The sequence below is a fragment of the Aspergillus pseudodeflectus genome, assembly GCF_044049435.1.
Source record: "Aspergillus pseudodeflectus strain CBS 756.74 chromosome Unknown BJX68scaffold_1, whole genome shotgun sequence".
Taxonomy (NCBI): Eukaryota; Fungi; Ascomycota; class Eurotiomycetes; order Eurotiales; family Aspergillaceae; genus Aspergillus; species Aspergillus pseudodeflectus.
Window position 1 is genome coordinate 704,914 of NW_027263777.1, and position 24,359 is coordinate 729,272.

At 51.1% G+C, this 24,359-nt stretch overlaps 7 protein-coding genes across 7 annotated transcripts; 2 read left to right on the forward strand and 5 right to left on the reverse strand.

The window, feature by feature from the left end:
* Nucleotides 1-457: 457 nt before the first annotated feature.
* Nucleotides 458-1,055, reverse strand: BJX68DRAFT_7371 (uncharacterized protein). Its single transcript, XM_071049682.1, has 2 exons — nucleotides 907-1,055; nucleotides 458-855 (listed from the first exon to the last, which is right to left on the reverse strand). Exons 1-2 carry the CDS (start codon nucleotides 920-922, stop codon nucleotides 509-511), a joined length of 363 nt encoding a protein of 120 aa, XP_070905618.1. The 5' UTR covers nucleotides 923-1,055; the 3' UTR covers nucleotides 458-508.
* On the forward strand, nucleotides 846-4,501 carry BJX68DRAFT_7323 (glutamine amidotransferase subunit DUG2). The gene is made up of 6 exons (XM_071049670.1): nucleotides 846-1,428; nucleotides 1,497-1,622; nucleotides 1,681-1,812; nucleotides 1,876-2,436; nucleotides 2,491-2,671; nucleotides 2,731-4,501. The coding sequence occupies exons 1-6, from the start codon at nucleotides 1,189-1,191 to the stop codon at nucleotides 4,416-4,418; spliced, it is 2,928 nt and encodes a 975-aa protein (XP_070905619.1). The 5' UTR covers nucleotides 846-1,188; the 3' UTR covers nucleotides 4,419-4,501.
* BJX68DRAFT_222780 (eukaryotic membrane protein family-domain-containing protein) lies at nucleotides 4,501-7,951 on the reverse strand. Its single transcript, XM_071038036.1, has one exon. It carries the CDS (start codon nucleotides 7,653-7,655, stop codon nucleotides 4,638-4,640), a length of 3,018 nt encoding a protein of 1,005 aa, XP_070905620.1. The 5' UTR covers nucleotides 7,656-7,951; the 3' UTR covers nucleotides 4,501-4,637.
* Nucleotides 7,952-8,056: 105 nt separating this feature from the next.
* Nucleotides 8,057-10,915, reverse strand: BJX68DRAFT_222781 (uncharacterized protein). Its single transcript, XM_071038037.1, has 2 exons — nucleotides 10,189-10,915; nucleotides 8,057-10,130 (listed from the first exon to the last, which is right to left on the reverse strand). The coding sequence occupies exons 1-2, from the start codon at nucleotides 10,252-10,254 to the stop codon at nucleotides 8,331-8,333; spliced, it is 1,866 nt and encodes a 621-aa protein (XP_070905621.1). The 5' UTR covers nucleotides 10,255-10,915; the 3' UTR covers nucleotides 8,057-8,330.
* Nucleotides 10,916-11,182: 267 nt separating this feature from the next.
* Nucleotides 11,183-13,352, reverse strand: BJX68DRAFT_273821 (flavin-containing monooxygenase; the record flags this gene model as incomplete). Its single annotated transcript, XM_071047543.1, has 6 exons — nucleotides 11,183-11,832; nucleotides 11,882-12,520; nucleotides 12,574-12,892; nucleotides 12,949-13,028; nucleotides 13,091-13,213; nucleotides 13,265-13,352. 6 exons carry the CDS (start codon nucleotides 13,350-13,352, stop codon nucleotides 11,375-11,377), a joined length of 1,707 nt encoding a protein of 568 aa, XP_070905622.1. The 3' UTR covers nucleotides 11,183-11,374.
* Nucleotides 13,353-19,725: 6,373 nt separating this feature from the next.
* BJX68DRAFT_222785 (putative DUF21 and CBS domain protein (Mam3)) lies at nucleotides 19,726-22,380 on the forward strand. The gene is made up of 4 exons (XM_071038038.1): nucleotides 19,726-20,051; nucleotides 20,125-20,341; nucleotides 20,405-21,074; nucleotides 21,130-22,380. Exons 1-4 carry the CDS (start codon nucleotides 19,788-19,790, stop codon nucleotides 22,112-22,114), a joined length of 2,136 nt encoding a protein of 711 aa, XP_070905623.1. The 5' UTR covers nucleotides 19,726-19,787; the 3' UTR covers nucleotides 22,115-22,380.
* Nucleotides 22,381-24,350, reverse strand: BJX68DRAFT_222788 (putative C2H2 finger domain protein). The gene is made up of 3 exons (XM_071038039.1): nucleotides 24,006-24,350; nucleotides 22,735-23,938; nucleotides 22,381-22,684 (listed from the first exon to the last, which is right to left on the reverse strand). The coding sequence occupies exons 1-3, from the start codon at nucleotides 24,095-24,097 to the stop codon at nucleotides 22,667-22,669; spliced, it is 1,314 nt and encodes a 437-aa protein (XP_070905624.1). The 5' UTR covers nucleotides 24,098-24,350; the 3' UTR covers nucleotides 22,381-22,666.
* Nucleotides 24,351-24,359: the final 9 nt, after the last annotated feature.

The window sequence follows — 24,359 nt, forward strand, 5'->3', positions numbered from 1 at the left end:
CATGTTGACTATGTGATCGCTCATGGTCAGATGGATCATGGATGAGGAGGCGGGAAACGACAAAATGGCGGTGATGGCCAGCCTGTGATTGGCCAATCCAAGCACCGCCACTGTGGCTGGTGGCAGTAAATGCCAGGTTACGCCTCTATATATAACTTTTTGTTCTTGATGAAGGATCCATGACTCAGAGCTTGTTGGACGTAAACATCCTTTGTTGCATCCGGGGAGACCGTATGCTCTTCCGATTGCAAAGAAACCTCTCGACAGCAATGGAGCTCTGGCCTGCAGAGCAACCGGACCATGTTACACGCTTGGACGCCCAGCCGAGAGACAGTCGTCTGGCTGCAGCCTTCTTGGCCGGAAAAGTTCCTTGCGGATACCTTGCTTATAGATCGATGGATAATTGACGTCGATTAAGACTGGCCCAATTTTGCAGTATTTAGCTGCCGGTATCCCGTGCTGTCTCATGACCGAAGCTCAAGATAAGGGAACTTCAGCTATCCCACGCTCAGCACTGGCGATATCTGTCCGTCAACGCCCAGCTTGTTTCCGCTGCCCGGTGAAAGTATAACTCGCTGCGCCTTGTCTCTGCTTCTATCGGATCTTTCAATGAGCCCGAGGAGAAGGATCCAAACGCCATGTCCCAGTTTGCTTCAGACGCCCTGTTGACCCGGCTACTTTGGGAGCCCAGGTCAGTGTACACTTCCCCCGACAAGTGGTGTAGAGGCAAAGATACATAAAAGCGAGTAGGATGCAGAGAAGCGACTGTGGTTAACTCAATGCAGGAGGAAATGCTCCTGGAAGCATCCCGACCGAAGCAAAGGAGGTGAGTAAGTGGTTGAGGCCTGAGGTATTCTTTCCGCACCGCCACATCTCTTTCAGTCTGTGCTCATTCTTATCCCCGGCCAATTTTCCATGTCATCACCGTCAAGGGAGATCACGACATTCAGGGACAGGCAGCGGAATGATTACTGTTTGTCTATGTATAGATCAGATTTTCCTGCATTGATACGCCCCTGAAATTTCTTGACTTTCTCCTGCCGCTGAGCGTGGGAAAAAAAAACACATGTCACGTGAACCGATTTGCTTTGTGACTGTTCCAACCTTTTCCTTCCCTGTCTCTTTCCAATTCCCTTGAATCTTCAAAATAATCAGACTCATTTTTTGAGAACTCAGGCTGAGACTGAGATGGACCATACAGGACTCGCCGAGTCTGATAGCCCGTCAGATATTGATGAGCAGACCAAAACGTGGGAGTCCGACCCTCGGTCCGTGACTGCACATCTGGCCCACAATGATGACCCAGATCATCAACCTTCGCAAATCGAATGTGGCATTGGTCATCGGGTGCAAGCCAGCCGGTCTGTACTGGCGCTGGTAGTAGATGAGGATTGTGTCTTTGCTGGTCTTCAAGGCGGAGATATAGTAGTATGTGGCTGGTTGACTTGCTTAACCTTGAAGATTTATGCCTATAACGAGAAGCTCATCATTGGCAGGCGTGGTCTCTTGAAAACTACGATCTTATCCTATCCGTTCGTGCTCATCAAGAAAGTGTCCTGGACTTGTACCTTTCGGAAAGCGGCGATCTCCTCTTTTCGAGTGGAGGCGATTCTGTTGTCAATGTATGGACACTTGCCAACTGTGCTGTTAATGTGATGTGCAGTCACTAACAAGACACAGGTCTGGTCCACGCGGACATTTGAGCGACTTTACTCTATTCATTCTCACCATGATGTTGGCGACCTCTTTGCTGTGGCGTACTCACCCCGCCTGAAAACTGTATACTGCGGTGCTCAGAATACCAGCATTCAGGTTAGTGGCCTCTCGCTGAAGATATCCCGCAATATCCGTATGACTTGACCTTACCCTGGGTAGTGGTGCAACCTGTCCCAAACGGGCGCGGCGTCTACCCAACACTCTGCCACCCAATTGTCCAAACGGACACACCGATTCTTCGACTCGCGAGGGCCTGATGGCACTCGTGCTCCTCGGTCAGATGCAAGCGCTGAAAATGGCCAAACCTTGGATCACGGTGGTCAGGTCGTCACCTTTAAGCGCGATCATCATAACTTGTTTTCCCACCATGGCTACGTTTACACGATGCTCCTTGTGCGAGGATTGCTCGAATCGTCTCCCAACGACGAAGTCCTCTTGACTGGCGCAGGTGATGGAGTTGTCAAAATCTGGCGTCTAGAGCAAGGGAAACCTGATGTAGCTCCAATACAGATGGCAAAGTTACAGAACAATGATTCTGTACTTTCTGTTGCAGTTGACGGCTCATTCCTTTACTGTGGTCTCGCCGGAGGCGCCTTGAATATTTGGAATCTGGATTCCCACCAGCTTGTGAAGCGAATCACTGCGCATACTGGCGATCTCTGGGCAGTGGATATAATTCACGGCATGGCCGTGTGTGGAGATTCGAACGGAATTGTCAAGGTACGGCATCAATTTTCACCTCTAAAATACCGGCCGCTAGCTAACTCCTTCAAGAAGTTCAACTCACGTTTCGAAGAGGTCGGCAGCTGGACTGCTCATGAAGGCACCATGTTAGCTTCCGCTGCTGGCAAATTCAGAGATAGACATATCTATGCTACCGGAGGTAACGACAATACCGTGGGAATCTGGGATTTGACAGACGTTACTTCGACTGAGCTGCCCCCGATCAACAACGGTATGACTTGATTAGGTACCCAACGTGATTGGGAATGCATGTGCTGACGATATTACCAGATGAGATGGTGAGTTGCCTCGCAAAGCTCGTTGCTTTCAAAACCATATCCGCTAGTCCCAAGTTCGCCGGCGAGTGCAATCAAGGTGCAGCCTTTCTTCGCCGGCACTGTATCTATCTGGGAGCAAAGACAAAGCTTTTGACCACCGGGGAGGACACGAACCCTATCGTCTTTGCTCGCTTTAGTGCAACATCTCCCAACAAGGTCGACAAAACTCTCCTTTTCTATGGACATTACGACGTTGTTAGCGCGGATGCCAACCGGCAAAAGTGGAAAACAGACCCCTACCAGCTAACCTCTATGGACGGTTTCTTGTACGGCCGTGGTGTGTCTGATAACAAGGGCCCAATTCTCGCTGCTCTCTACGCTGCCGCAGATCTCGCCCGGCAGAAGAACCTCCAATGCGACATTGTTTTTCTCATTGAGGGAGAGGAAGAGTCCGGCTCTCAAGGCTTCCATGAGACGGTCCGGAAACACAAGCTACAAATCGGGCCCGTCGACTGGATATTGCTGGCGAACAGCTATTGGTTGGATGATTACAACCCGTGTCTTACCTACGGGCAACGTGGCGTTGTCCACGCAAATCTGATCGTCACTAGCGACCACCCCGATCTTCACAGCGGTATCGACGGTAGTTCGCTGCTTGATGAGCCATTGAAGGACTTGACCATGCTGCTTGGTACTCTTCTTGGCCCTAAGGGAAAGATCAACCTCCCCGGTTTCCAAGACCCCGTGCTGCCATTGACGGACGCCGAGAGAGAGCGGTACGGTGCGATTGCAGAAATTCTGCTCAAACGACACCCCCAAATCAAGGACGGCGAAGCTTTGATTGACTCGCTCATGCACAGATGGCGCGAGCCATCCCTCACAATCCACTCTGTCGAAGTGCCAGGAAGCAGCAAAAGCACAACAACGACCATCTCCCGCAAAGCAAAAGCCAGTCTCTCAATCCGTCTCGTACCAAACCAACAAGCCGACGATATCGCTGCGGCCTTGACCCTCTACGCACAAGAACAATTCGACCGCCTCGAGTCACAGAACGACCTCACCGTCGAAATCACGGGGACATCGGACCCCTGGCTTGGCGACCCGGACAATGAGATCTTCGAAACCCTCGCCGAAGCCATCACAGCCGCATGGACACCCGACAACCGGAGCCAAAAACAGTTTCCGCCGCGCCCTGTCGCGGACCGCACGACTAGTCCTCTGGGTTCTAAGGAGGACCGCACGACGCTCCTTCGCCGCCAGGATTCCGAAGACAGTTTGGCTTCCCACATTGATCGGATCATCATGTCTACGACTACGTCTAAGACAACCACACACAAACGGTCTTCGCCTACTATGACCGTGCCTACTTCGTCTACCCTGACCGGACAATCAGGCAAGCGCACCGCGAACTCCTCCGCGGCGTCATCGCCGCCTCCAGGCGTGTCCGTTCCATCCTCAACACCACCGCCAGAGACTACGCGAGAGAAAGTCGGAGTTCGACCTATTTATATTCGTGAGGGTGGTTCGATCCCGACGATTAGGTTCCTGGAGAAAGAGTTCTCGGCGCCGGCCGCTAACCTTCCCTGTGGGCAGGCGAGTGACAATGCGCATTTGTACAATGAACGGTTGAGGGTGGAGAATTTGTATAAAAGTCGGGAGATTTTCAGCTATGTATTTTCACGGCTGCCGGAGAAGGCGTGATTTAGCGGAGCGAGTAGATTTCGGAACTTATGTGACTTAGTACCCTCTTTCCAGAATCATGATTATTGTAGAGAGTGAAGTACTATACTTCGCTAGAAAATTCAATCGCTAGAATAAACGTAGCCAAATAATCGCTATAACAATGTCTAGAATCGAGATGGAATTACAGTTGTTACAAGGATATGGATACACTTGTATACAATGTTATACGCCGCTCCGCTACCAGATGCGCTTCGCTGCCATCTCGTACCGTTGCACATGGTCTAAATGCAGATCTTCTCCGCGTGAAGTCTTGCCCTTTTGGCCTTCTTTCTCTTTCAGTTTGCGCAGACCCTCCGGATCATCAAGATAGATCCATCGTCGGTGGTCCTCGTTGACCTCGACCGTGCCCCAGCCTCCGACGCGCCGGCTTCCTTCCACCGTATAGTCTCGGGCACGCGGCGCTGCAGTACCATCCAGAGCGTTGGCAGTCGCTGAGGTCAATGGAGGCGTTGCAAGCTCCATCTCTCGTTGCTTCATCGATTTGTACCGGGAGCGTGCATAGACCAAAAGCACCATACCAAGAAGGAGCTTGAGAATCAGAAGCAGGACAAATGCGGTAAGAATGAGCACAACTGTGAAAATGTAGACTGATTGTGCAGGCGACGGAATTGCATTTGCCAGGAATCGTCGAAACCATGCTTCCGCATGGGCGGCTGTTATTGGGATAATTGTTCGAAGCGTGATCGGTGGCGATGGGACTGGACCCGCTGGTACGTAATGGCTATGTATTTTCGCAAGGGAGGTAGCCTCTACTGCGACAGATGAGGATGGTGACAAGGATGGAGAGTGAGGGATCAGTGCCGCTAGGAACATTTGATAGGTCTGCACGGAGACACGGAGGAAAAGACAGGAGAGTGGGATGATCGGAAGACCTAGACGGCGCATCAGGTTCTGATCACCAAAGGCGTTGGTGTAATAGTCTTTGGCGAGAGTATCCAAGAACCGTCCGTAAATCGCGGGCCTTGTGTTGTTGAATTTATTGATATATGCATGTTTGAGCCAGTCGACAAACATTTCCGAGCCGAGGACCACTAGGAACGGGCCGAGAACCTGCGCCAGCGCAGGTAGGAATGAGTTGACGTGACTGAAAGAAGCCATTAGAGATGACGGTACGAGGGTGAAAGCCTGAGGAAGAATCGAGGTAGATGTCCTCGGAGGAGTCATTGAAGGGGTGCTGTTTGTGACGGCTGCCACGCCGCTCACACTTGTGCTGAGTAGACTGCTACCGAGTTGAAAGGCCCCCGTCTCAACCATGTTTCGCGATGCAATAATGGTAAGCATAAGCCAAAGCTGGAACCGCTCCACAACATCTGCACAGGTGAGCTGGAACAAATTCTCTTTCTCGAACTTCTTGAACACCGACGACTTAATTTCGACGAATTGGTTGGATAAGAGTAGGGTAATCAACGCATTCGAGTACGAATTGACGGCCACGTTCAACGTCATAACCTGGTAGAATAAAGCAGTCGAGTGAATGACAGTATAGGCTAAGGCTAAGAGAAAGAGCCCAAAAGGCCGAAAGATTTTGCTGCGGCCATCCGGCCGACGCTCCAAAGCCTCGCGTGAGAAGAGACACTCGAGGACATCTTGGCCGATAGCGGCGAAAAGACGATCACTGACTTCCAGCACGTTGTAAATAACGTACAGCTTGATTGCTGCCTGGCCACGAATCCAATGGTACATGCGACTGGCGTCAAAGTACATGAGAACCGTGCACGTAACAATCATCAGCAGACCTTTGAGAATGTCGGCCTTGTCATCAGGAAGCAGAGCCGAAGGAGTAGAGCGCTGTCTCCGATGGCGATGAGTATCCGAACGGTGCCGTCTACGTGACTCTGACGGTCTGGAAGACTTGGTGTCTCGTTCGGTTGAAGGATTTCCTGTTGTCGATTGTACAGAAGGGGCACGATTCCGCCGCCGCCACACTCGGCCAATCCCTTTCGCGATAAAATCGGCCAAATACCGGGCCTCAGTGGCGAGGTTCAGAGCCCAGGACTCCAGCAGGATATAGACAGCTTTAATGAACCGGAGAGGAAGAATGGTAAAGGAATAAAGCCATGCGTCCAAGCACGCCAAGATGCCAAACCATAGGACTCGCTCTAATGCAGGAGGCAGCACTAAAAAATTCATGAGACGTTCCAGCTTAACACGAGCCGACTCATACGGGAAGTCGCTCATTGCAGTTCGGTGGATATATAGCGGAGATGGGCGCCCAGACGCAAGCTCCAGTTGCAAATAAGTTGGTATGGAAAGTGGTGGTAAGGGGATGCTCTGTAGCGACGGAGATGGCAGAGCCGGTTCAGCCATTGGCGTGGAAGGGCTTCGGAAGCCCTTTGGTTCGGCTTCACGGCTGACAGATGGACGGTCTTGTTTGGGACGAGAGGTCCACGTTTGGGCGAGGCGCTCACTATTACTCCCCGAGAACGTTTGTTTCCGTACTGACTGGGGCGTCGATACAGCGCGAGCCACGTGCGGACGACTTCGAGCGGAAGGCGATTTCAAACCCAAGCCATTTAGCCCCTCAGAACTGGGTAGATGGCTAATGGGGACTGCTTTGGAAGTCTCATCCGAGGGAAGCTGCGTTTCACCAGTTGCAAGTGCCGGAAAGTCCGACCCGATCGGCGGGAGCAACGGCGACGGTCCATTAGAGACCCTTCGTCCTTGATCAGAATCTGGAGATGCAGCACGATATGGTATCGACTCGGGAGCAGATGTGAGCTCCTGTATCTTGGCTGGCGACAGCTTGAGGACCCGGTCGCGGTCCGATTCCTGGTTCTTAGCGGGCGATGGGTCCCGAGCCAGTCGATGAAGAGCAGCAGTAGCCTCGGAACCCTGCAAAACATTCCTGAGCGAGGTACGATGAAGCGTACGAGGCTCTAAGCCAGAGCCGGAGACCGAATCTTCTTCAGAGTGTTCAAACACCAGACCGAAAGCCTTATCTGGTACTACCGACATATGGCCACTCTTCGAATCCTCCCCAGGTTCTCGGCGGTCACGGCCGCTGCTTCCAACCCCAGTCCCAGCTGGAACTCCATTTCCAGTTTGCATTCCATTCTTCTCAGAGTTTTGACTTATCGTTTCAGGCACGGGATAAGGCGTTGTGGGTTGCGCGAGGGCCTGGTGGACTCCTCTCGGGGGAGCTCGATCCGACGAGTTGGAGGCTTGCGTGTCGGGTAATCCGTTCACATCGGGCATCGTGACCGTTTTATCGATTCAGATAGAGGAAGCAAGTGACTTGCAAAGCATGATATGCCAGGTAGCCGTGCTACCTGAAGAGAACACTTGTCGGTGAGATGACGTTCATCTGGCGCAGGAGATCGAGGGTAATTTCGCAGTGCGGAGAGTGCGTGTATCACGAGCACATTGGGGCATTATATGAGATTGCAGCGTCTCTCAAGGGTTCGTCAACCAGGAATCAAGGCTTCAGGGAGCGAGAGAAAAATATTCTAAGCGTGGGAAAAGGTTGGGGTCCCTGAATCAACGTCTCCAACTGGGAACAAAGGCGGTCAGCAGACGCCTTTTGGAGATAGTGGCGGTTGGCCCGGTTATCTACTGGACTACGTATGTATATTGGTGTGGTATTTGGAGTTTATGTTGAGCTGTATTTAACAACATGAGTAGTATTCAAAGAAGGTATCTATCATCGATGGCTCAAGGGTCCGGCTTGGCTCTCGTCGACACCAAATGCATCCAAAATTTCCAATGATTAAACAGGGGTATACTAAAAGCGTTCCAGACACTGATTCCTTCGTAAACCACAGAGATACAGCCAGCTTTTCAAGAAAGTTTCGTCAACACATGAATTACGGCGAGTTCCGGCGTTCTTCCAAGGTCATAAGTCCTAGCACCGCCATACGCGATTGTGAAAAGCTAGTAGTAGTCTGGGCGACGGGGTTGTGGTTGAGGGGTGTATGTGCGGGGAGTATAGGCCTGCCTGGAAGCTGAGCCTCCGCCATACTCGCTAACGGCATCAAAATAGTCTGATTCAGATGACGTGATGGGGGTGTTGGTTGCCGGAGCATTGTACGCTGAATACCCTCCCTGTGTTTGCGGCGGACCCCGTGAATTAACAGGAGAAAAGGTCCTCATAGAACGCTCTTCGTTCGAGTACGCCGGTGAAATGCGGGTCATTTGAGATCCCGGTGTGAAAGATCGAGCAGGATAGGTAGACTGCGGCGATGGACGAGAGTTCGTGTGAGTAGAAGGGGGGTAGGTGCGCATAGGACCGTTATCGCTCGTGGGTACGGCGGCGCTAGGCGTCATGTTTCGTAGGTACGAATCAACCGGCGAAGCGCAAGGACGGAAAGAATCGCCAGGCTGGGGGCCGTCGTAGCCCTCAGGGTTATACGGATCATGTCGTTCCATTCGACCCGGTGATCCAGCCGCAGAGCCCATGCGAAAAGGGGGTGCGCGAGCATTAGAAGGCGTGGGGGTGAAATTAGGACGCGACATGGGTGTTTGGGAGCGCCCTGTAATCATGGAGGCAGTATCCGGAAGAGGGGGAACTGGAGGGGCGGGAGACGCTTGCCGGTCGAGTGGACTATAAGCTGAAACTGCAGAAGCCCCAGATATCGACATGGCATCGGTATAGGCAGAGTTCTGCGTGACCGTACGGTTCAGAGGTGGTTTGCCTGAGAATGTCGCTACAGTGGGAAGGGTAGGCTCACGCTCTGAAGGAGCAGCAGTTCCAGGACGCGATGAGTACGCCGGGAGGGTAGCCAAGGTTGTTTGGGTAGTGGTTCGAGAAAGGGTCGAGACAATAGGTGTCTTATCGTCATCTCCAAACACCGGGAGTGTGGGCTTCCGATCGATTCCCAGCGTCGGATTCGTTGCAGTACGATCTTGTAAGGCGACACCTTTTGCCAGGGCCTTGTTAACTTTCGTCCTCACGATCCGCTTTAGTCGGGTATTGATCTTCCGGCGGCAGTATGCCTTCAACGTGCCGTCTTCCGCTGGGATGTGATGAAATAGAAAGAGGAGGTAAAGTATGATGGCGACAATCAGCTTGATGACCGATAATACCCAAATGACGACCGTGAAGAGCATGCCTGCCAGGACTAACGCGCGGAGGTTGTTCTCTTCGGCGAGAATCTTGACGTTGTCGAAGAATTGTAGGATCCCCGCCTTGTCTTCCTCAACGGCATTTTCTCCCCCAGGAAGCAAGTCCATTCGCATCACAGAATAGAGGGTGATTGCATTGACGACCTGACGGGGTCCATCGGCGAACACAGTGTTCATCCAACTCTCAAAGGCAAAGTACGAAAACAACGCGACATACTCAGCCCCCTTTCTGTTCTTCGTGAGCTCACCAAAGACAAGAAATCTCCTCCATCCTCGACCGTGTTGACCGATACGAATACTTTGGACACGGGCAGCCAAAGAGTCCAAATAACTTTGAGCGACACTGCCGGAACGAATCGCCCGGATAGCATGGAGCCATCTCCAAGCCAGAAGCGCAAAAGATACAAAAATACAAGCAGCGAAAATCCAGCGTGAATATCTGAAAGGGATTGCAGGTTCGATTTGTCCTGCCCATCGAGAAAAGGCGAGAAGGGTCACTGCCGTGAATGTGTCGACCGCATATACAGCAATAGATATGAGTAGGAGAACAAATAGAAAGAAGTAGGAGAATGGCGATAGACAAGACTCCGACTTGAAGTCATCGAGGTTCTAGAAGGCAGCGCACGTTAGTGATTTCATGCAGAGACCAAGAGATCCCCAAGCGTACCATATAATCCCATTGTTCCTCCAAGGCTACAGGAGCGTTTTTTTCGCGGTCGCCGCAGCAGGACATCCTACATCAAGGTCTGGCCCTGCCAGAAACGTGACAGAGAACAAATTGCGGTCGCGACAGAACGAGGGGATAGATCACTTGACTTCGTCGGTCCAGCCGGGGCGAAGTCAGGATCACAACACAAGTAGTGCAAAGAGCGAAGGGCGTCCGGTGCAATGGACTCAGGGCTGTGTTTTATCACGACTAAGACGATACTCTAAATAAAGCAGAAATGAGTGAATACTGGAGAAGAGCGGTTGCAGTCCTCAACGGCGCATCGTAACTGTTAAGCGCTGATGCTAAGGTTTCACGAAGGCGATCAGAAACCAGTCAAGCATCAGATGCGCGCCATGCCCTGAAGGCCACTTAGCCGGTCTCACAGAGAATGACGCTCAACCTGCAACTTGCTGTTGTTGTGGAATGTTGATGGAGAGTGGGCGTTTCGCCAAGTAATAGGGGAAGGTCGGCGGCGGGCGCGTAGGGATTTCGCAACCGAGGAGATCCCGAGTGGGGAGAGACAACCGCTGAGGATCTGAAACACGAGGGGAATGAGTGGACCCTCGGGACAATTCGATTATAATTGAACGAGCGACAAAAGTTGCGGTGTGAAAAGACCAACGGATTACCTGGAAGAAACGAACGGCTTGGAGTTAGGGAAAGTTGTCAGAGAGAAAAAGAGAAGGGGCTGACCTGAGGACTGAGGAAACTCTGAGCTGAAACGAATCCAGGGGCATCTCAAAAGAGTGTCTGTTCAGTGTTGGTGGGCTAAATCACTAGCCAGGGACTACATGGACTAGCACAACCACGGTTCACCTGTCATTGCATGATGATTGGCAGGGGGCTGTTGGAGGCACTCGGAAAAGTCGGAGAACATGCAGTATCTTGTTTCTCTTCTTATGTATCTTGAGAGGGCCAGATCCGAATTTGGGATAATTCTAAAATAATGGTTTGAAATTGAGCGTACATCCTCTACTCCCACACGTGAGAGGCGAGACCTCATATACTCCAGCTTGGAGCCCCCTCGAGGCCGACAAGCGCCTTCCATATTAGGCTTAGTCAATAATTCTCCTGTCAGATCCAGTGATCCACAAATAACAGCCTTGCAAGGCTGGTCCACCCTGCAAGACATTGATATCGATCTTCAACGAGACCGCAACAAAGAACCGCGAAGAAGCACCCCTGCCACCGCAAACACACTTGCCGCAGTCAAGAGTAGGGATCCATTGCTCAAATACGACTCCTCCCGTACCCGGCCTATATGCGTCATCTTTCTCGCCCTGGCATTGTTCTTAGCCGAGCCTTCCACCAAATAATCAGACCAGCAGACTTGCGAGAGATTGCGTTGATAGTCGACGACAGTTGATGACCAGTTATTCGTGATCTTGCCCTCTTCGGTCTTATACCAGCTGCTGCACTTAGGGTCCGCGAAGCTCCCTGTCGCAAGCACCTGCTGCAGTTCACGGTTGTACCTTTTCAGCGCGTCAGGGTTTGGCTTTATCGCTAAGCTCTGTCCTTGTCTGCGAGCCCGGAGAACCTCGCCAACGAGTGCGTTCAGATATCGAGACTGTGCTTCAATCATGAGAATGATAGAGTTGTGACCTGTTGTTTGTCAACACTGATCCTCGAGGAGACACTGTCTATTACTCACCCAGATTAGTATTCGGCCCGTAAAACATTCCGAAATTTGGCAGGTCTTCCACAGTGACCCCATGATAGGCAGATGCGCCATCCTTCCATATATCAGACAGTGGCCGACCTTTGGAGCCATAAATCTGAATGGGGTACATGAATTCCACCGTCTTGAATCCAGTCGCCAAAATAATGAAATCATACTCCTGCAAGATGCCGTCTTCTACCTCGATTCCCGTCTCTGTGATGCGCGAAATTCGGCGCGTCTCCAGATCTACATTCTCCCGAGCAAGCGCTGGATAAATGTCATCAGAAATGATCAGCCTCTTACAACCAGGGGCGTAGTTGGGTGTGAGCTTTTCCCATAGTTCTGGCTTGTTAGCCAGCTGTGTCCGCAAACCCTCAAAGCACCAGTCGCGGATTTGCTTCGCAAAATTTGACTCCGAATCGCTCACAGCAGCATAAAAGCTCTCGCGGAAATCCATGGCCAGAGAACGCTTTCGCATACGCAAGGGAGGGACATACGTCAACAGGGCCTGTTGCAAGGGTGATACAGCCGCGTCAAGTCGAGGCATGACCCAGTTGGGAGTTCTCTGGTAAACTGTCAAATGAGACGCAACCTTCGCTACCTCTGGAACAATTTGAGCGGACGTCGCGCCTATCAAAGCTCTCAGCAGGATGTCCGGTTGGCACTTTGAGAGGAGAACAAACCATTTCCAATGATTGCAATTCGCTTATTCTCGAAATTATACGTCCAATCCCATCGTGCCGAATGCATCATTCTCCCCTGGAAGTCCCTGAGTCCAGGAATATCTGGCTCGCGAGGGACGTTCAACTGCCCGACCGCAGACGCAAGAAAATCCGAGTTGAGGACATAGGAGCTTGCGAACTGGCTATCCTTGTCACCAGAGACTTCCACGTTGATTTTCCACTTCATCTCCTCGTCGTCCCATCGCGCCTGTTTGACCTCCGAGTTGAAGCGGATGTACTTGTACAGCCCGTACTTTTCGGCCACCTGAGTGAGATATTTCTAGGTGGCAACCGTGAGTCCCGTGTCACAAGTCTGTGATTTTCCAGGTTTCCTACCAAAAGCTCTTCTTGACCAGGATACTCGCGGGACCATTTGGGGTTTTGCTCAAACGAATAGCTATATAATATGCTTGCCACTAGCATTGAACAAGACGTCATCAGTTCTATGACACTAGGAGAGGCAAAATAGTTTACCAACCATCACAGCAGCATCCAGGGTACTTATTATCGTGCCATGTCCCACCCACGCCGCTACTCTTTTCCAGGATGACGAAGTTGTGGCAGTTATTGCGCTTGATGAGATCGATGGCCATGCACATTCCTATAGCTGTTAACTTGGAATAGTGCATGATAGGAAGTCTCCACCGCGCACCAGATATCCCAGCGCCAATAATGACAACAGTCGCGCTGGTGTATGTTTTGTTGCCCACACGGGCATCAGCCCGCAATTTATCCGCCATTGTATCTTCTGGTCTATTCGTAAAAGTAAAAGAAGAAGTAGGTCACGGCCTTTGTATATAACCGGCCCAACATAGATGGCATGTCCAGGGACCCAGAGGATTCCTACTGGAAAGCATCGAGGACTAAGTACCAGCGCCAGTCAGCTCCCATATCTCGGCAACGCGCATCCATCACCTCGGGTATATATTACGCCCCCGCAGATCAGCGCGAGAAGGTTTGTCTCTCCAGCAGAGCTTCCTATGATCGCCACCGAGGAATCTAGGTGAAGTGCGGGGAAATCCGAGGTGTTCTTGTTGCGGGGAACTTTCCCACGGCTCCTTCAAAGGCCCCTTTTCGAGGAGCTCCACCTCTCTAAAACCTCTCTAGAGTATATATCTAGAGTGAGCTGTACCATATGTCTTCAAAGATTCAGGTCACTTGGCCAATTCAGATCGACTTTCGTAGCCCAAGGTCGACCATTTGTTAGTTGGCGCAACTTACCTCGGATAACCCTAAACTATGCCCATAGTAGGCTGTTTCAAGCTCTCGTGTTTTCCACATATTGTAGTCAGTCATATCGGAAGGTTTACCGGTGTAGCCAAGCCATCAATTCTCTCATTGATCCTCCTAGTTTGCGAAACCCTCCCTTAGTCTCTTAGATTTGGAACGAGTGATATCATAAAACTCCCATGGGGTCTCGGATTGTCATTCCTCGAGCCGATTCATACTTCACGGGGAATCTGATGGCCTCAAACTCAAAGTTGCGTGGTGTCAATCTGATCTGCTATCAGGCACAGTGCAATTTGGCTCGCTTGTCAGCACCCAAATGTTCCTATCCCAACACATGCCAGGTGCGAAGATCGTGGCTGACGCCTAATGCGCGTACCTGCATAATCCAGCTGTAGATTTCCATCCCAGCTCCAATAATCCGGAGCGACAACGTCATGACATACAAAAATTTAGAAGATAACACCTTGCTCTAGAAATGGTTTCGAATCTGGAATCCCATCGTACTCTCACTCCTCCCCGCAAAGCTCCCAGTCAATGCTGCCATGAATCCATATATTTCGTCAATCTGATAGCCGGACTAGCATACCTGAATTCTATAATTTGACCGGGAATGTATCCTCCGAAGCAAGTGGGCAAACCCGGAGAAGACTCTGGGGCATTCATGATCCGTCTGCTTTAAAGACCCAAATTTCGAGGCGCTATCTGGGTACACATGCATTCTTTGACGGTTATCCGAATCAGCCGAACAGAGAACGCTATTTGGAATAAGCGCTTAGCATCCTGCCCAGGATGCAATGCTGCACGGCACTCCCTCATCAACGTCTTACGGACGGCATCCCCGCCTCCCGACTCAGACCTCGTCTCTGGTTTCGTGTTCCTCTAACACTTTCAATCTACATACCTTTGGTCAGAGACTAGAGTTTCCCGACACGTCTGAGCTTGAACGAGCTACAACGAAGCAGGTGTTGTTGGGACTGGTAGCCGACGTACGACACACCTGTGGATTGTCACAGCATGGAAAAAGGAGGATAAGCTTACAAAGGGACTCTCTCTGAGAGGGAACATGCGCTTCGATACTACGAGTCTGATCATCATGAGGTAGGAGAAGTCGTGTCAGAGTCATGACGAGAGTGCACAGAGGCAACTTGAGGCTTTACTTTCTACTTGATCGGTGTTTGCTATCAAGATTCATGACCAAAAACAAGTATGCTTTAACTAAAGTACATTTTGCTTGCTCCTAAGCCATAGGTAAACTTATCATACATCGAACAGAGTCTCGTGTATCTCACTTCTCTTCACCTCGTCTCCATTTCTGTTGCAGAACTCTTCGAACAACTGCTTGGTTGGGCGATCTACCTTCCCCTACCCCTACGGAGACCAGGAGTCGCCCGCATCTGTGACGCAGAGATTCGGAGCTTTTGAACCTCCTCCTCCAGCTCACGCGTCTTTCTTCCCCAGCGAACTTGGTCCTCCGCCCTGTCTCTTTTCTCATTCTCTAGCGCGCCACGCAGCTCTCTGATCTGCTGCTCCAAGGCTGCATCGTTGGGCGTCCCGCTCCCCGCGACCTTGGACTGGTTAAGCTGCTGCTGGAGATTGTTGATATGTGCCTGCTGTTCCACGATCGTTAACTTGCTCTGCTCGAGTGCAGTGGCAACCGATCCAGGGTTTGTCATCTGCCTCTTCGGAATCTCTTGCCCCGTGCCAGCCTTCTCCAATTTGCTCAGACGATGCTGGAGGACTTCGGCGGTTCGTTCAGCGCTAACAGCTCGGTCGTGGCTTTGCTGAGCGTCTTGCATGACAACACCCATCTTGGTCCGCAGCTCATGGATCTCGGTTTCTTGCTCCAGCAGCTTTGCAGTACATTGCTCAAGCTTGGTCTCGGAGACTTGCAGTTTGGAGGCTTCCTGATCGGCAGGTGCCTTCTCCTGCTTGGCGAGCTGCCGCTCGAGAGCCTTGACTTTCTCCCCTGCCTTGCATGCCTGTTCTTGACTCCGTTGGGCATCCCACATGGCCATGCCAATCTTGTTCTGGAAATCAACAATTTCTGCCTGTAACGCTTCCACTCGGCCGCGTTCATGTTTAATGGTCATTTCGTAGGCGGATCGAATGTCTTGTATGGTCTGCTGATGGCGTGCCTCTGTTGCCTTTGTTTCCTCGAGTATTTGATTGGCGTTCTCGAGGGCATCGCGAGCCTGATCTCTGTCGAAGAGTATCTCGAACTGATCGATTTCGAGACAACTGATCTGATCATGCTTCTCCTGGAGCGTGTCCAAGGCATTCTTCAGACGCTCGGACATCTCATTGTGAGCCGCTTTCAACGACTCGTGCTCAAGAGTGATGGTGATGTTCTGGGACGTAAGCTCCGTGTTCTCATCAACCAGTTTCTGCATATCGGCGTCCTTTTGGAGGAATTGATCGCGGAGTTGCTGCTCGACCGCCGATGCATTTTCAAGTGAGGTATACATAGTAGTAACCTGGCTCTGGTAGCTATGAAGATCGGCTCGAAGCGCTTCGACTTCATGTGGTATGCTATCGCATACATCAATCGTCTGTACAGCCAATTGCTGTTCGAGTGTAACGATTTTGTTCCTCAACTCGACCTTGACATTGGCTTCGCTCTCCGCATTTTTGATGCACTCGTTCAATTCTTCCTCCAGCTGGGCGGCTTTCCTTGCAAGGTTTGCCCTGGCTTCTGCTTCATGCTGCGAATGAGTCTCCTTCTGACTCAGCTGTTGGGAGAGGTGAGCAACTTTATCGTTGAGGTAGTGGAGCTTAGCATCCACCTCACTGTCGAAGTTTCTTTCGCATTCGGTGAGCTGTTTCTTCAGGTGCGAGACTTCCAGGTTGAGGTTTTTGATGGCTTCGGCATCAAGCTCGGAGGCCTTCGTCTTCTTGGCCAATTCTTGTTCAAGTCTTGCAATTGTGCCGGTGAGATCCTTAGCCCTAACGTCGACCTCGCGCTCGAACTCCCTGATTTTCTCAGCCAGCTGTTCCTCGATCTCGACAAGCTTCTTCGTAAGATCCTGGACCTTTGACTCGGTATCGACTTCGGAAAGCCTTGTCTTCTCGTTCAGTTGTTCTTGAAGGGTCCCCGTCCTGGCTTTGAACACATTCATGGATTCAATTGCCTGCTCACATTCCCTCGTCTTCTCCGCCAAGTGTTTCTCAAGTCCGGTAGCTTTGTCCTCGGAAGTTCTGAGCTTGGTCGCGGTTTCGTTTTTGAGTCTCCTCTCGAGTGCAATGACCTTGTTGTGGAGTTCCTTGGCTTCAGCTTCGACCTTTTGCTTGAAATCAGCTGCCATGTCGAGTTGTCTTTCATTCTCTTCCAGCCGTTCCTCAAGTTGTTTGACTGTGTTGGCGTCGACCTGGTCCTTCAATCGAATCGCTTTCTCGGCCTCTCTTCGCTTCTCATGCAATTGCTCTTCAAGATCTTGGATCCTGGCCGTTAAAGCCTCGGCTTTGGCGTCGACTTCGTTATTTGAGAGCCTTGCCCGTCGGCGAGCCACGTCAAGTTCACGGTTCTTCCGGGCGAGTTGCTTTCGGAGCGTTAAATTACCGTCGCAGAGCCGCTCGTTTCTGCCTTGCAGTTCATTGCGTATAGCAGATTCCGTGGCCAATTCTCTCCGGACTTGGTCTGTTGCTTGGTTTGCTGCCTCCAGCGCTGTGGTTTGCTCGGCGAGCTGGACTCTTTGCTGCCGTATTGTGTCTTCGAGCTTGATGATAGTGGCCAGCCTTTCTGTCTCTATCCTGGAAGGAGAATTTGTCGTAGATGCTGCGCTTATGCTGCGGGTTTTGGTGGAGGTGGCTGTAGGGTGGTCGTGAGGTTTTTGGAAGGTGAGAGCTCCCGCGAGGGTTGTTTTCAAGAACCAGAGTGAAGCAGAAACAGAGAGACAGATAGTAACGATAGCGAAAGCCTCAAGATGCTGAACTTCTTTGGACATATCAAACCGATTCGTGGAATGCTGAGCGACCATGTCTTTGAGGTAGTGCTTGAGGACGGTGATGTATGGCAACACAAGGGAAATGACGAGAGAGTGGAAGGTCTGACAGTAAATTATGGTAATGGCGAGGCGAAGGAGTGTCGTTTCGGGTTTGTTAAATGGAAAATACCATTCAAAGACTGTGGTTATGAATCTCCCGGGTAAACTTTCGAAGCCTTTGGTCACCAATGCTTTCGCTATGGCGTGATAAATATTGCTTAGATCGCTGCATGACCTTGCGCTTGCAATGCGTTTTAGGAGCCATGTTGCTTCGTCGACGGAAGATCGGACGCAGATGATGATATGTGTTAGGATGAAGATGATCAAAGAAGACAGGCATTCCCAGTGGGAAGCAGCGAGTGTAGCGAGGATAACGAATGCAAAAGCAAGAGATCCAGCTAACATAAGATCTGAGTATGCAATTATAGCCCAGATTCCGGTCAAAGGTTCGGCCTCGACCTCCCCGTATAAAAACAGCTCCTCCGCCACGGTTGCCATTTAGAATGGCTCCGTTTTTGGAGTACTGGTGGAAATGAATGATAGGATTAAAGACGCTGAGATAATAGACTGTTTGTGGTATGAGCGTCAAAGACACTGAAGGCTGAAATCAATCAAGATGATGGTGATTCGAGAGGTTGTGTTGGAAAAGGATGTGCGACACGAGATGTGTTAGAGAGGAAGAAGAACACAGAATTGTAATCTCGAGCAAACAGTAACACAAGTGGAAGAAGTGAATTAGGGAAAAGAATCCTAGTGGGATGGAGGCCTGGCCGTTTTGCGCGCAGGACCAATTTGAGTGAATATGCGTCCTTGAGAAAGTGAAGGGAAGACAGTTAAGCGCAAGGCCACAACATGATTAGCCAGCGAAAATTGCCCTGCAAAAGAGTGAAAGCATCATGCCACTACAAGGTCTCAAGCTTTTCATGGCCTACCAAGCGTCTTGCTTGTGTTATTACTTCTAGAAAGGGTGGTCAAGCCGGCGTTGAAGGAAAGTAGGGTTCCCAGACCCGCTTTCGAGACTTTTGGCCGAGCTTTCGAGTATAGTGTGTGATTGAGCAAAAGATAGAAATAGCGCTATCATGATTTTCTAACAATATTTCTTGGGGAGAGGGTCATGTAATCCCTCAAGAGGGTGGAGTTTGCTGTGTTCACCAACAACATGTAGACCAAAGGGCACCGACCTGGAAGGATCAGAAACTCCAAAATCAAACCGGCGACGTATAGACTCAGCCATTCCAAAGGTCACACAGTCATGACAAGTAACTCGAGTGAGTCACAAATGCTCTCCTCGTGATATCCACGATCATGGGTCAGCGTTGGACGTGATGATGCGCGCTTATTGCGTGGAAGTGCTGCGCTGCCATACTTGTATTGATCCTGAGCCTGCATTTGAGACGAAGTACTTCATGTTGAGTTAACTTATTGCATGCCAGAGCCTTGAGGCCTGGAAATCTGTTGAAACGAATTGCGAAGATCTATAAATTGCAGGTGGACCTGAAGAGGTAAGGTTATGGTAGGTATGGACTAGAATGAGTGGATGTAGTGGTGGTGCCGGGGCGCACGGGGATGCTGCATGGGTGCCTCAGGCAAGAACCTCCTTTTTTTTTGATTGACTTTGTTATTACGGAGCATCTATGACTCTTCGAGAACCCCAGCCATCGATTTCAGTATCAATCAAGAGGTAGCAAATTGAGCTTCAATTGACCATAACAGATCAAGCCAGACGCCCACCATATCTTGACTGAAGTCATCCTTGCAGCTTGCCTCGCCCTCTCAATCTCGGCGCCGGGCACTCACGTCATTCGCCCGTTCCCTCGTGCTGCATAATTACGCCACTAGTTTAGCTTCAGCTTCTTGGCACCAAGACTCCGAGAGCTCCAGATTCCAGAAGAATGTCCCTCTAGCCCCATTTCCTTCCTTATTTCACACTTCTTCTTTCCTTTCCCTTTTCCCCTCTCATCGGTGATGGCCATATCTGCCAATCGCTCCTTGGCCATACGGCCCATCGCCCTTGGCTTGGGCAAACTGTTTATGCTTTCTCTCTCTCACCTTTCCTTCGTTTCTGCTGCTCCCGCATCTCATTTCCTTTCTCGCCGCGGTCACACCGAAGCCGAACCGCATCCGCTACCGGCGGACGATGCCAGCCTATGGCTATATCTAGGAGTTGCTGCGGCCCTTGTGCTGACCGGAGGCGCCTTCGCCGGCCTGACAATTGCTCTGATGGGTCAGGTCTGTGCTTCCGATCTTGCTTGCTTTTCCCCCTGGAATTCCGCACTAATTTTATTCTTATCGATAACCACAGGATGAGGTATACCTACAAGTGATCCAAACGTCAGGCGATAGTCCCTCCGAACGGAAGAACGCTGCCAGTGTTCTGCGTCTTCTAAAGCGCGGAAAGCATTGGGTTCTTGTCACGCTTCTTTTGAGCAATGTTATCACCAACGAGACGCTTCCTATTATCCTTGATCGTTCCCTCGGCGGCGGGTGGCCAGCTGTGCTCGGCAGTACAGTCTTGATTGGTAATGACGAGCCTTTCAGTGCTATTGAACGCCTGCTAATTTGCTTTTTCCTGAACTACCTAGTTATCTTCGGCGAAATCGTTCCTCAGTCAATATGTGTCCGTTACGGTCTCCCTATCGGTGCTTGGATGGCTCCCTGTGTCCTGGCCTTGATGTATATCATGGCTCCTGTTGCTTGGCCGGTTGCGAAATTGCTCGACAGACTGCTTGGTGAGGATCACGGGACGATATACAAGAAAGCGGGGTTGAAGACTCTTGTGACTCTCCACAAGACCTTGGGAGAGGCAGGCGAGCAACTTAATTCCGATGAGGTCACAATCATCAGTGCGGTGCTTGATCTCAAAGAGAAGTCCGTTGGTAGCATCATGACTCCAATGGATGATGTTTTTACCATGTCGGCCGATACCATTTTGGATGAGCCGACCATGGATCTCATCCTCTCTCAAGGCTATTCCCGAATCCCGATTCACGCTCCCGAAAACCCGAGAAACTTCATCGGCATGCTCCTAGTCAAGATGCTGATTACTTACGACCCGGAGGACTGTAAACCGGTGCGGGATTTTGCCTTGGCAACCCTACCTGAAACACGGCCCGAAACGAGCTGTTTGGATATCGTGAACTTCTTCCAGGAGGGGAAGTCGCATATGGTTATGGTTTCGGAATATCCTGGTGAGGATCGTGGCGCTCTGGGTGTGGTGACTCTGGAAGATGTGATTGAGGAGCTTATCGGCGAGTACGTGACTCCAGTGGGAACCGTTGGGATTGGAAAACTAATGTCTTTGGTACAGGGAAATCATTGATGAGTCGGATGTTTTCGTGGATGTTCACAAGGCGATCCGGCGTATGGCCCCTGCACCTTATTCCCGCGTTCCGAAGGGCCGGTTCGTAGAAGAACCCCCTACTCTTCCCACGCCAGGCCCTTTGGTGGATGTGGGCACCAACTCTCCAGCTATAACCGGCCATACTATCACCCGGCGTCGAAGCTCTATAGAAGCTCCTCTTCCTCGCTTCCAACTTCGCCGATCCATGGGAGATGACGCTGGGGATGCTACTATCACGCGCCTTGGGGCAACTGATGAGATCCGCGAGCACCTGAAACATTTAGGTCCCTCGAACTTGGCCAGCAGACCTCGCCAAACGCGGTACCAAAACGTGAAAATCAAGCGCGGTACATCTCCTTCCCGCTCAGGACAGACGGACATCGACTCCATGGTGGAATCTCACACTAGACGCCACTCATCGGGATTCCCTGCTGCATTTGATACGACTCCAGTGACAACGTCCGGATTTAACCCACGAGATGGTGCACATGCTCTACGAATGGGCAACACTAATCTACAGTCTCCGGACTCCGGTTTCAGAAACGGTGCGCATGTGTCAATACCCGAGCCAGTCCGTGAGGAGCAAGATAGCGCTCCCCGCTCTGCTGGTAGTTGGCGGGCCAAATCCGCAGAGTCGCTCTCGCCCGACGACCTTCCCGGCAGCTACATTCATCGTGGGCCTGTACGCAGTGGCAGCATTACGGAACACATAGTTGACGTGAATGGAATTCGAAAAGTCGTCCTTCACACAACCAGCAGCAACAGCTCCTCGGAAGGAGAGGGCCCTAAATTCCCAGTCCGACAGGGCAGTGAGGTTATCGATCTTAACGAAACAGACGAGGACCACACAGACCGATCTAAGAAGAAACGCCGTCGCCGGAGACACAAATCCGGATCAAAACACAAAATTGACGGCAATAATCGGGACGAGGCAACCCCCTTACTACCTTAACCCGAGCCCTTTCTACCCTCTGCCGGTCAGAAACTATAATTTCGTTCCAGCGCTACATTCATTGTCCGAGTATCTTGACCAACGCACTAATGGACATTGTCCGGTTTGACTTCTAACCAGGTGCTCTTTTGTTGACTGTATGTTGACCGTACACATTTTATCATTATATATTTTACTAGCCCCAGCTTAGAGGTGGCGACTCTTTTCCTTTTTATTCACAATTGAGATATAGGCGAATCAGGCCTAACACTTCTGAGAAATGCATATGTGGAATCTTTTAATCAATATATGGTGTCACGTAAAAAGGTACTATGTAGACACGACATCGGCACTGAAGGTGAAAACACAAGTACTACAGTCGGCATACTTTGAAGCTATATACGAACGAATCTAGTCTCGCCGACGCTGATGTAGTCACCACTACGGATTCGAAGGAGAAAAGAAAGGGAAAGAAAATCATCAATTCATCAAGAATCGCGTGAGAACGCATATGCAATGCAGCTTTTACCATACCACTCCAAACCCACACCATGCAGGAAACATGCGGGAGAACTATTGCAGAAGGGGATCCTAGAAACATGATTAGCTGAAGTCACGAGGAACGGAAGCAGATGCCTTACCCTGAAGTGCTTTTGGTTGTTCGCTGCCCGGTTGACACGAGCCGTATACCGCTGTTCTTGACGAATAGCCCTCGTCCGGTCCTTGCGTTCTCCCTCCAGGACAGTCCGTTTCTGAGTATCCGCCACACCAATCATACCAGTACCGCCGTTGGCACGTGTAACAAGGGCGCGGTTGGCATTGCGGCCGCGGGGCTTCTCTTCCTCTTCGATCTCGCCATTCGCAATTGCGAGCTGTCGCTCAACCCGTTCCTGTACACTGGGGTAGCTGTGTAAGTTCTGGCGGTAGTAGCGGTTAAGGGAGCGGTGGCCAGCTGTGCGGCCGGAGGGGAGATGGAGTTCGTATTCTGTTCTGTAGACTGCGGGGGCGTTCTTTCCGAATGATTCGTCTTCGTCGTCAACGGAGGAGGCGTCTGTTTCCCAGCCGTCCTCGTCGCCGTCAGAGCCTGAGACCTTAACGCCACCGTCGGCCATTTCCTCGTCCTCATCGTCGTTTTCGTCGTCAGAGTAGGTGCTTCGGAAGTCGTAGAATTGACCTATTTCGATCTGCTCATCTTCAGTCTCGAAGGCGATCATGCAGTGGCTCTTGTCCTTCATGTGTGTACGGATGGCCTCTGGGGTGTTTCGAATGGAGTGGCAGTAGATACACTCGCTGTTCTCGTTGATCTTCCGCCAGAGGTAGTGGATGAGGCCCTTCAGATCTGAGAGGTAGGATCGTTCGGGGATGAACAGGCCGTGGCTCTTGAACATGTGGTCTGTGTTTTCTTCGATGTTGGCTGACTCGTTATTGCAGAACAGACAATTGGTTGACGAATCCAAATCGGCATCAGCTAGCTCTTCATCCTCATCCTCTTCCTTGATTGTCGCCTCCTTGAGTCCCTCGGTAACCGTAGCCACACTGGCTTCGCCATCACGAGACTTGTTGATCGGCTCTCCAAGCGAGAAGGTCGAACTCATCACGGAGGACGAATCATCTGCATTCTCTCTGGCCAGTCGGGCCTCGCGGGCCTTGTGTTTTGAGCTCTTAACATGGTTCTGGTACGAGTTTTCACTGTAAAACGACTTCTGACAGGCGAGACAGGTTTTCTCAAACGACGCCTTGGCGGCGGCCGCGGTGGAGGTGGCTTTGGCTGCGAGAACCTTGTCGTTGAATGTTTCTTGGGAAACAGGAGGGAGGGAGGCAACACGGCGCTTCATGTTATACAGACTAGAAAAACAATATGATCAGCACTTTTGTCGTCCAGAGGGGGGTTTGCCAGTTTTGGGCTTCCTACTGCCAATCTGTGCGCATGTGGTCGCGCTGGCCATCGCTGCTGCGGAAGGCAACAAGGCAGGTGTTGCAAGTGTAGGGTAGGTTGGCCGACATGGTTTTGAATAATCCGATTCTTTCGATGCAGTTGTGGAAGAGATATCGCCTTATCAGGTGAAGCGGGGTGTGCGCACAGGCGAGGAAAAAAATATCGACTCCCTCGGCGAAGGACGTTCAACAACAGATGGCGACCAGCGAGGATATCAGGAAGGGGACCGATTTCTGTAAGGTCCTACGGACGACTCCAAGCCTTTGAAATAGGATATTCGCCACAAAAAGTAAGAGAATCTAGAGTCATTTGTTGCTCGCTGTGAATCGA